The sequence below is a fragment of the Podarcis gaigeae genome (genome assembly GCF_964106915.1).
Source record: "Podarcis gaigeae genome assembly, chromosome: 13".
Classification (NCBI taxonomy): domain Eukaryota; kingdom Metazoa; phylum Chordata; class Lepidosauria; order Squamata; family Lacertidae; genus Podarcis; species Podarcis gaigeae.
In genome coordinates, this window is record NC_139689.1 from 17,056,043 (window position 1) to 17,067,159 (window position 11,117).

The 11,117-nt window shown below is 51.7% G+C and overlaps 1 protein-coding gene across 3 annotated transcripts in view; it reads right to left on the reverse strand.

Moving 5' to 3' along the window:
- Positions 1-496: 496 nt before the first annotated feature.
- The window catches only part of RNF40 (ring finger protein 40), a 14,176-nt gene continuing 3,555 nt past the window's right edge, over positions 497-11,117 (reverse strand). For all 3 annotated transcript variants that reach the window (XM_083707344.1, XM_083707343.1, XM_083707345.1), the window contains exons 3-19: positions 10,629-10,764; positions 10,295-10,531; positions 9,167-9,288; positions 8,890-9,036; positions 8,706-8,780; positions 8,451-8,570; positions 6,910-7,089; positions 6,241-6,376; positions 5,823-5,944; positions 4,858-5,366; positions 4,141-4,258; positions 3,180-3,329; positions 2,494-2,706; positions 2,248-2,373; positions 1,596-1,736; positions 1,291-1,392; positions 497-1,183 (exon numbers count right to left, since the gene is read on the reverse strand). In XM_083707344.1, the coding sequence (XP_083563470.1) occupies positions 1,007-1,183; positions 1,291-1,392; positions 1,596-1,736; positions 2,248-2,373; positions 2,494-2,706; positions 3,180-3,329; positions 4,141-4,258; positions 4,858-5,366; positions 5,823-5,944; positions 6,241-6,376; positions 6,910-7,089; positions 8,451-8,570; positions 8,706-8,780; positions 8,890-9,036; positions 9,167-9,288; positions 10,295-10,531; positions 10,629-10,686 (2,733 nt within the window). In that variant the 5' untranslated portion in view covers positions 10,687-10,764 and the 3' untranslated portion in view covers positions 497-1,006. The remainder of the gene's footprint in view (positions 1,184-1,290; positions 1,393-1,595; positions 1,737-2,247; positions 2,374-2,493; positions 2,707-3,179; positions 3,330-4,140; positions 4,259-4,857; positions 5,367-5,822; positions 5,945-6,240; positions 6,377-6,909; positions 7,090-8,450; positions 8,571-8,705; positions 8,781-8,889; positions 9,037-9,166; positions 9,289-10,294; positions 10,532-10,628; positions 10,765-11,117) is intronic.

Sequence of the window (11,117 nt, forward strand, 5' to 3'; positions counted from 1 at the left end):
CTTCCCACTGGTAAGCAGTCCCTATTTATCTACTTGCACCCGGAGGTGCTTTCGAACTGCTAGGTTGGCAGGCGCTGGGACCGAGCAGCGGGAGCGCACCCCGCCGCAGGGATTCGAACCGCCGACCTTTCGATCGGCAAGTCCTAGGCGCTGAGGCTTTAACCCACAGCGCCACCTGCGTCCCCTATACAAATATTATTACTCCTCAAACAAAGGTTTGTGTTAAAAGTGAGTCTGAATATGGAAAGGTTAAAGTCTGCTGTGACCACGTTAACATGCACAGCCAGTCCATGGCGTTCATGCGTGATTCCTTGTGTATCTCTGTCTCCTCAAACCCTCCTCACCCCACAAAGCTAAGCTTTGCTCTGGTGGGGCTCAATGCAACCTCCAGGAATTACCCATAGCAAAAGCCTCCCCACCCCCACCCCCACCCCCTCCAATCCTGCCCAGAACTCATCTCCAGAAGGACGAACACAATGTTCTAAGAACACAGGGATCTCGCAGGAGCAGATCATCTCCAACTTTTACTTCCAAAACACGGAAAACAATTATTAAAATAACTGAAGAATAAGAATGCACCTCTCCGACAGGAAGCGTTTGATCTGCATGACTGCTGCCTGCAGACAGTGGTTGTCGTAAAAGTTTTCAAAATAGTAGAAGAAGAAAAAGATCCAAAGGCAATTTGGAGGGAGACCATTTGGGAAATGCCGAGAGGAGCAGCAGCAGCAGCAGAGAGGATTCCTCAGATCTAGGGAGGGGATCCAGTGAAACAGACCCAGGAAGTAAACGGGCAAGGGGAGAGAAGAGAAAGTAAACCACTGAAAAGGAAACTCTGCAAAATATTTTAAATGCTTGGGAAGGGGTCCATGGACCAGAGCCAGAAAACTGGTGTGGGGGAGGAATGAGTCTTATGCGGACCCGAGGCAGGCTTTTGCTAGGTAAGCCACAGGATCCAGGCACCGTCTGTGAAAGGGACCCCCTTGGACGGGAAATTGGACCCAGGTGTTCAGCTGATATAGATGCGGTGGAAGTCATTGGCGCCAAAGGCCGCGTTGCACTTGGGACACTTCCGCTGGCGGGTGTCGTAGCGTGTCTTGACACAGTCAAAACAGAAGACGTGGAAGCATTTGGTGAGGACAGCATCCTTCTTGCGGGTATTGCAGCAGGGGCAGGTCAGCTTGGCCTGGAGATACAGACAGATAATTCGTGTAAGATCCTTGACTTGGCTCTCCCCAACAAGGCTTGCCCTGGGTTGCCAACCAACCAACCAGCCTGCTCCTTTCTCCTCACCTTGTACTCCTTGATCTCCTCCTGCAAAATCTCATCAGCATCCGCGTACACCTCCACTTTGCGCTGTTTCTCTAGCTTGCGCCGCAAGCGTGATATGTCCTCCTGAGGAAGGGATGCAAGTCAATGAATCTCAAAGGTGGTTAGCAAGACGGAAGGTAACACTGGCATACCAAGAAATATTTATCAGCAGCCATGAGGGCTAGTAACTTGCTTTTTAAAAAATCTAACATTTTCAACCAAGAGGAGCATTAGAGCAGCTGACAGACTTGCAGAGGAGAACAAGTTATCCTCTTTTCTCCTAGTACCTGGGCTCTTTTGAGGTTGAAAGATTCCTTCTCCTTGGCTGCCCGGTTCTCGGCCATACAGGTCTGGATCTCCTTCAGCTTACACTGCACATGCTCCAGCTGCACCTTCAAGTCCTCTGCCAGCTGGGCAGCCTCCACTGCCTGCCAGAAGAAAAGCAGCAGAAGCCACCACCTCAGAATCTCCCAAGGACAATCAGACGCAAGCAGCCCCAACAAAGGCACCCCATTCCTGGGGCTGTGAATACATAGCACAATTGCACTGTGTGCACCCAAAAACCAGCAATGGGAAGAGAACGCAGTAGCTTGGGAACCTCTGCTTCTAGTTTCTAGCCCCCTAAGGCCATGGAGACCAACTGAGAGGGGATGGGCATTGCCTGGGGAAACTTCATAAGCAGAGGGGCTGGGGAGAGAGACGGAACAGGATTTCCAGGTCTTGGGCTTGCAATTGCCCCCAACCCCAATTACTGACAAGACCAGATTATGTTATCTAAAATACAGGCAGAAAATATAACAACGTTTCAAGATTGAAGAACTGAGCTTGTAAAAAGACTCACTGACCTAGAAAATAATTTTGCTTTTTGGAGCACAAGTACCCACGGCCCTGATTGTCTCCCAGTTCAGCCCATGGCTCCTCCCAGCTCCCTCTCCTCACCTTCCTCTTGTTGAGTTCCAGGGCCTGGCTGCGCAAAGTGAGCTCCTTTTCCACTGTGCCCAGATTCCCCTGCAGAACACGCTCCTTCTCCTCCAGCTTCTGCACCACCAACAACTGGGTGTCCACCTAGGCACGGAACCAAAGCCAAGCCTTTAGGACATGGGGCAGGAGCCTCCCCTCAAGACTCCCCCCTTGCCTCAGGCTCCACAACTGTGTGAGGAGTTAGGGGGACGGGCTCTGCCTTACCTGAGACTTGAGGGCCAGCACCTGCTCGGCCAACTCGTCCTTCTCCTCCCGCAGCAGCTTGTGGATCTGATTGGACTTGATGCGCTCCGACATCAGCTTGAAGTTGGCGTCATCCTTCTCGCGCAGCTGCTGGTTCAGCCGCATGTTCTGCTCTTGCATGTCCTCAAAAGCCTGGCCCGTCACGTCCATTTCGGACAGGAGAGCCTCCTCCTCCTGCCCCAGCAGAGCAGACATAAGGAAGGGAACGAGATTGCTCAAGTTCTCCCTCCTTGCCCTTGCAGCTTCCCTTATTACTACACACACACGGCTGGTAATTTTTTTGGGGTGCCTGTCAATCCCCTGTTGGCATCAGGCGATTGAAAGGTGAGTGGTCCTGCCCACCTGCCATAGTTGCACTGCAGCTGTGCAGGGAAGTGGTGGCCAAGGAGCCTTGACTCCTGCACCCATCAGCAAGGAGAACTCATGCACATACTACTGCTCCCTGCAGAAAGCAGGAATGAACTGACATGGCTGACAGGTGAAGGTGGTTTTGGAAAAATGGCCTCGCAGGCCAAACCCTGGTGAGCCGGTGAGCCAGAATCTCCCCAACCCTGGTCTATAGATGGACTGAAACAAACATAAGGCCTATGGGAAGGCTTCCACCCTGCAGGACAACTTACACCTTGGCTCCTCCCACAGCCAAATACCTGCTTGGTGGCAGCCAGCTTCTTCTGCAGGTGTTCAATTTGCTCCTCGGCCAATTTGATCTTGCGCAAGGCATCCTCGTCTGCCATTTTCTTGCTCTCTTTCTTCTCTTTCTCCTCCAACTCGCGGATCCTCACCCGCAGCTCCTCCACCTGCCAAGGGGACCGAGTAAAAGGGAACAGGGGTGACTCCTTATCCCTAGTCCCTCAACACGGTGCTGCCAAATCCATCACCCAGCACTAAGGCAGGACAAGCCAAATTGCAAGCGTCACAATGTTATTCGCCTTCATTTTAAAAGCACAACCAACCAACCCCAAACCGCTTTTTGGGGAACTATGATAGCTACTGTCCAGATGCATCATTCACATCAACTTGCCCAGAATTAGCATGCCAATATGCTATACTGTCACTCAGATGTCCACTATTGAGGGGCTTTTGGGTTATGTATTTTGTATTTTGATACAGTGATCTTCGGATGAAGGGCGGCATATAAATTGAATAATAATAAAAACCCTAGAGAGGACTCTGACTCACTCATATTTAAGTGTGAACTAGCAGAAGGGGCCAATGGGACCTGCACCAAAGCTTGACAGTGCCTAATGCTCATGTTCAGAGTGCCAGCCAGCCCTACCCTTTCCCAGGGCACAACTTTCCACATCTCTCCAGACCACCCGGCATTCTGCTCCTACCCAGCATGCCCTGTCCTTGTCGGGCTGTTTGGGGACAGAGGGACTATTTTTGTACTTTCTGACAAACTTTGGGGTTCCCCCCTCACCCAGCTTGCTGATATCTCCCAGCTCTGCGTGGATAGCGTCTCTAACTACAGAAGGATCCACACTTGAGAGAATTGAGATTGAGAGTAGCGCATTTGACCAAAGCAAAGAAGAGCTGGAATAAAAGGGGGGCAGAGGAAGTGCAATGTTCAGAAGACAGCAGGCATCCGTGTGCAGGTGGGCCTCTCACCTCTGCCTTGGTCTTCTTCTCAGCGGCCATGAGCTGCACTTTGTCCCGCTGCTCCTTGGGTGCCGACTTATACATGTCCAAGAGTAGCTTCATCTCCTTCTGACTCTCCTGAGCCTTCCTGGGGAAGGAAACAAGGTCAGCATGAAGTGGGGGAGGGAGAGAGACCTTGCACCCCATGGTGCCAAGGTTTTCCCCGGACATCAGCCATGAGGTGGCAAGCTTTTAAGCCGGGGTTATTGCTTTGAGACCTATGAGAAACTATGGGGGTGCAAAGGGAGGCTTCAAACTGTCTTATAAGGAACCTCTCAGTTGGGGGGTAACTATTTCAGCGAAGTTCTAGCTTACAGGGATCCTTCTTACCTCCCCCTGGGCCCAAACACCAGAGTGAGGGGCCTACCACCAAGGCCTGCCTCCTGAAACCCTAAAATCTTGGCAAAGCGTTTTCTGGGCCTCCAGCTCTTCAGCTGCAATAAAGCCCTCCAGAGCCCGATCTCCCTCTCTGCTGAATACGGAGATGCAGCTGCTCCCAGGAGCCAAAGCGCTGGCACAGATCCTCCAGGTTCAGGGCCTTTCCTGAGGCCGTCGTGCCCTCCCCTACCCAGTGCTATCCCCCCAAAAAACATCCTTTGCATTTGTCTAGCCTTCTCTCCGCGCAAGATTCCTCTCCCCACTTCCCCACCCCCATTTTGAAACGGCGCCATCTTCCACCTCCCTCACTTGAGTTCAGTCCGCAGCTGCTTGAGCAGATCGGAATCCTTTTTCTTGGGGTCCTCAGAGCCTCCGCCACCCTTTTGCTTCTCCCGATCCCGCGAGGAAGAGGAGGAGGAGGAAGACGAGGAGGAGGAGGCCTCTTTGTCCCGGTCCCGGGATCTCTCACGATCCCCGCTCCGTTCCCCACCGCTGCGCCCCTTGGACCGCTCAGGCTCCTTAGCGCGGGGTGGCGGGGGTGGATGTGGGGCGAGGGGCTGTGGGGCAGGCGGCTCCTCTTCCTCCTTTTTCGTCCCTTCGTGGATCCCGAGAGGCTGGGGGGCAGCAGCCTCCTCCTTGGGCTCCTTCTTCATTTGCACCTCCTTTGCCTCTTTTTTCACCTCGGGAGGTGCTGCTCCCTCTTCCTCTTTCACGGTGGCGGCCCCTGGGGGCCCCAGCAGCCCTGCAGGGTCCTCGGCCCCTGGCGTAGGGGGCGCTGACGTGGAGCTGGAGGAATAGCCGCTTTGCTGCAGCCGAACCTGAGCAAAGAACAAACGGACATGAGCTGCATGGTAAGGTGGCCATCACAGCACCTGGAATTATGGAGCTCAAAGCAGGGGGTGGCCAGAGGCCACTTGCAGTCCCCAGCAGACTGTCATATGGGTAGCAAGGAGGAGAAATACAAAGAGAAGGGGGGGCAGAGAGAAGGGCCGTCGCTGAGTGGTAGAGCATCTATTTTGCACACAGGAGCTCCCAGGTTCAATCCCCAGCATCTCCAGGTAGGGCTAAAAATGTTTCCTTTCTGAAAACAGGAAGGACAATATTGAGCAAGATGGACCAATGGATTGGGCTCAGGGAAAGGCATCGTCCTCTGTTCCTGCAAGAGGAGTGTCCTGGCCACTTGGGGCTTTGGCCCCATCCACCGCCAGCATGCAGCCCCCAAGAGATTCCTTTGGGAGGTTATTCCCTGAAACCTCCCCCTCCTGCAGCCCCACCTTGTTGATCTCCGCCTGCACTTCCCGGAGCTTCCGCTTGTACCGCTGCACGTCGCCCTTCAGCTGGTGGTTATGGTTCTGGAGGCTGCTGATCAGGTGGCGCATCTCTCGGTTAATGGGACCTCGGGTTCAAATGGAGGGAGGGGGGAAGAGAAGAGTGAGAATGAACAATTTGGTAGGAAGAGGAGATAGACTTCTGCACAGGGCAGACCTTAGAGCAGGGTTTCCCAAACTGTTTTTGGACTACAATTTCCATCATCCCTGACCACTGGCCCTGCTAGTTAGGGATGGTGTTCTTGTAGTCCGAGAACAGCTAGATACCCAAGTTCTGGGAAACCTGCCTTAGAGTATTAAAGGGAGAAAAATATTCATTTGGGGCTAAACCACAAATGCTCAATGGGAAGGAATGCAGCCTCACCTGCTTGCTCGTTGGCGGCCAAGTTCTGCTCAAATTCAATGCGCAGCATCTCATATTCTTTGCGCACCTGCGCCAGGGTGTCCTCCAGCTGGATCACCTCCGTCCGCAACTTCTTCTGCAGGTTCAGCTCATCACTCTGTTGCCGAGGAAGATGGGGAGGGGCAAGTAATATCAGCCGGGGGGGAGGGGGAGAACAGGGTGCAAGACCACGCTTCCTCCTTGGTAGCTTTCGCAGTCCAACAGACAGTGGGGGCGCAAGCTCTTCCCACTGAAATGAACCTAAATCAAGGGTGCCCACTGATTTCAATGGCTAATTTTAGATGCCCCTAAGGGCTTCATGAGATTATGCTATCAGGGCCTAAAAGGAAGGCCACCAGCGGCCACTAGCCATGATGGCTATGTCTCCCTCCGATGTCGGATGCCTCCAAGTTTCTTAGCATTGTGGGGAGAATAGGGTTCTTGCACACAGGTTCTGCTTGTGGGTTTCCCACGGGCATCTGGCTGATCCAGCAGGGCCCTTGTGCTCTTCTATGAAACTGCAAAACAGCTTTCCTTACCATTCTATCTAATGTTTCAAAGCTAAGAGGTACAGAAAAGGCTTAAGCACGCCTGCTGACTACCCTTTCAGGGGTTAGAGAACAGGCACACACACTTCAGGGGCTCCCTCACCTCCATGTGCTCGATGTGGCGCAGGTGGCTGTTCTTGGTGGTGAGCAGAAGGGCCCGGGCCTCGTCCAGCTGCGTTTTCACCTGCAGGCTCTCGTTGTACAGCAGTGAGAACTGAGACTGCAGCACTTTGTATTCCAGCGTCTCTTTCACCGCCTCCTCGGGCAGGCTCCGTAGCGCCACCTGCAGGGGAAGGGCAGAGAACAGGTGCCTGGGGGAGGAGAGCCACAGTAGCTCTCCACACCAACTGCCCCGTGTCATCACCCCTGGGAGTGGTCTTGGTGGCTCTTTTAAAAGAAACATGCCCCATCCTGCATGTTCGGGTATATTAAGTGTAATAGCAAGTGTACAAAAAAAACCACGCTGCTGCAAACGGGTCAAAGGCTCAAGATACTCAGCCTGAGGCTTGTGCCTTTCTGCCTGATTGCCGAAAGGCTTTGGATGCTGCATGCACGAGTGTACGTAAAGGAAGCAGCTGAAGTTGTTTGGACTGATTTAGTTCTATTGATAAATGTTGGGGGAGGGAGAGTCATGGGAACATAGGAATCTGTCAAGAGCATTGGTCAATTTAGTTCAGCACCTTTGATTGACAGTGAACATTTCCAGCCTTAGCTGGAGATGCCAGGGATTGAACATGTGACCTTCTGATCTATGGGCCTTTCCCAAAGTCAACCTGGAATTCTTTTGCCAGGAAGCAAAGAACACACAGGTCCTGCTTTCTGAACACAATGCATTCTCAGAAAATCGTTCATTAGGCAAGCGTGCATATAACAAGTTAATGGCTTTCATTATTTCCTACAGGAACATTTCTAATCCATGCTTTCTCACTCCATTCTTTCTGCCTGAAACTGCTGCAGCCAATCAGCAAAAGTAAAGCAAAGGAAAAATAGATTTGTCCAATCTCTCTTGCTCCCCAATTTGAGCAATTGCTCTCATTTCCCGCCATGGTTTCGGCCTGAAACAGCAGCTGCTGACCAGCAAAACACAAACAAGTAAAGAACTGGACAAACTCCAGCTGTTCGGATATCTGAGTCAGCCATTTGTGAATAATTCTTTGTGTTCAGATAAGTGAGATTTTGGATAACAAGTGTTGGTGGAGTCTCCTTCTTTGGAGGTCTATAAGCAGAGGCTTGACAACCATATGTCAGGAGTGCTCTGATGGTGTTTCCTGCTTGGCAGGGGGTTGGACTCGATGGCCCTTGGGGTCTCTTCCAACTCTATGATTCTATGATTCTATGTTCCGATAGCAGGACCTGCGTGTAATGGACTGAGGTGCCAAGAATATGGAACACTGAAGCACTGCAGCTACACAGATGGAGAGAACCTGGAAATGCACAGAAGCAGAGCTCTTCAGAGACACCGCTTCCCCCCATCACAAGGACTAGAAACATAAATAATATCCCTCTGTACCCTGCACCTGCAAAAGTGGCTCTAAGGCAGATTCTCCAGAACCATCATTCCTGGTGATACTAGCATATTTTCGGCCTACCGCTAGAGGGCTTTCTGCTTCCCTTCCCCAAATTCCACAGGAGGCTCTTCCTTACCTTGAGCTTCTCATTGGTCCTCACAGCCTGCTGCATTTCATGTTGCAGTTTCTCCAGCTCTGCCATGCGGCTGTTGGCAAGCTCTTGGTGCTCCTCCAGCTCCGCGTTCAGCATCTCAAACTGCAAAAGCCCAGGCACAAAACTGAAGCAGGAAGATTCCACAAAGGGAAGCACTTGGGCCTGCAAGACTCGCATCCCAGCACCACTGACACCCCCTTCCCCCACCCCACCCCCGGTTGTTTTTCTCCCGCTTACCTTCTGCATGCTAAGTGTGATCTGCCCACCCTGGAACCCGCCGGAACTGCCCGATGCGTAGTAGCCCGAGTTTAGCTGCCAAAGGAGTTGGAGAACAAAGTTCAGTGCCTTATACTCTATAATGAACCATACTGGCCCATGGGTTGGGGGGGGGGACAGGGGGCCCCTGAAGGTCTTCGCTTGCCTGTTCCAGGGCCTCAGCCAGGTGCTTGTTCAGCTTCTGCTCCCGCTTGCGCAGCTTCTCGATATCCCACTGCAGGTCCTCGATAGTCGTCTCCATCTCCAGCACTTTGGTCTCGGAGGAGGTCACCTTGTCTTGCAGTTCCGTGTACTAAGCGAGCCAGAGGAGAAAAAGATGCAGACAGGCCGGGCTTCAGAACGATTCTCTCCCACAAAGCGGCATTGGCCACGGGAAGCCCCGCCTGCACCCGCCCTTTGCTGGCATCTGACAAGGAACCTACCTCCAAGGAGATCTTATGGTGCTTCTCTTGCAGCTGGGTGGTCAGGTCCTGCAAGTGCCGATTCTCCCTCATCAGGTCCTTGTTGAGAGACTTCACTGCTTCTTCCAGTTGGTCAAACTCCACTGGGGAAAGAAAGAAAGAAAGAAAGAGGCCCCTGAGAACCCAGGACGCCAACTCCCAGCCACAGCTCCCAGCAACTTCCTCAGCTGGCTGCTACAGGCTATTTACAAGTTTGCATTAAAACGTCTTACGATTCCTTCACTGCGCAGGCATGACAAGAACAGAAAACACCGTGCTGCTTCCAACACCTCTCTCCTCAAGAGACCAGAATTCTGCATCTCAACAATCTCCCTTTTCCATTAATTAAAATACTTATCTAGTTTCTCCACAGGTCCTATTTACTGCATGCAACGCTTACGCCTCCATTTCTAACAAACCTTTTCTACTATCTATTCCACATGAATTCCAAATCATATTAGGGCTTTTCGGAAACGCCCCCTCCGCCCCCAACATAAACTGAACAAAATCAATTGATACCAAATAGAACTTATTTTGGTTTGCTTTGCCCTTAAAGCAAGAGAACTGTTTAGGTCAGCATCTCGGACACAGGTAGGAACTAAACCTTTTAATACCAGGCTTTTACCATCTCAACAGGTTAATAATAATAATAATAATATACCCTTGAAAATGAATGAAGCACAATTAATAATAATAATAATAATAATAATAGAAGCATTCATGTCAGCATCAATAAAAGATCCCATGAGGTGACCCAACTGAACTCCCAAAGGACCTTTCCCCTAAAACGCTACCAAAGTAGACAACTTTATCCATAATTCTTGCTTTTGCTTTGTTGCTTTTGCCATCTCATTTTTATAGATTCTTTTTTTCCGGTATTTTTGAAAATTTAATTTAAAATGTAATTTTAAAAAACCACCTCCCTTTTCTAACTGATGCCTGGATCCTGGGAATGCTGTCAAAATCTACCTCATAGGGTTGTTGTGGGGATTAAATGATAAAGGGCAGAACCTTTATGCGGGAAATAAATGTGATAAATCAAATAATAATAATAATCATGCTTCGAAAGGTGCCTGCTCAGCCCGGCTCTGACATGGGGCCTGGCCTCACCCCGGGCGTGGATCTTCTGGCAGAGTTCCTCGGTGCGCCGGTGGATCTTGTCAGAGAACTCCACGATGCGGGAGACGGCAGCTTTGGAGAACTCCATGCGCTCCTGGAGCTGCAGCTCAATCTCTTCGCTGCTGCTGCTGGCCAAGGTAGCCAAGAAGGAGAGGGCTGACTCGTTCAGCACAAGCCCCATTCCGGCTTTCCACGGGGCGGGGGGAGTAACGGGGGACAGGACTGCCTCTGTGGGGACCAGAAGAACAGCAATGGTTACTGGCTCCGAGGACGGGAGCTGCGTCTCCTCCTCCCAGCATCCTGTATCAGAGAGAGCTGGGCTCACCTCTCCTCTCCAGCCCCTCCTGCCCCAGGAGAGCGGCATCCAACTCGGCTCCCGTCATCTCCAACTTGGGCTCCTCAAGAGGCTGGCCGCATTCTCCATCACATCGTCTCAGCAGCACTTGCACGGTCTCATCTAGCTGTAGAAATTGGGGGGGGGGGGAGAGACGGCTTGAGAAAGACACAAGGAGAGAGAGGACATAGGGGATGCCACAGGCAGGGCTGGGTGAATACCAAAACTATCCAGCTTCCAAACCATGCCAGTTATCTCCATTTGGCTTGTGCTTGTCACAAGGAAGGTGACACAGGAGCAACACGGAAAAATATCGCTCCCCACCCACTTAGAAGCTCTGCTTAATGCCCTGCTGGTTTCCTAATGCTTGCACCAGCTGCTGAACTGATCATCAACCTCATCTTGTCAACCTTAAGGACTAGAAACTTGAGAAAAGGAAATGATCGGCCAGGAAGGCGCCTTGACCTGTTTCCAGTAGCG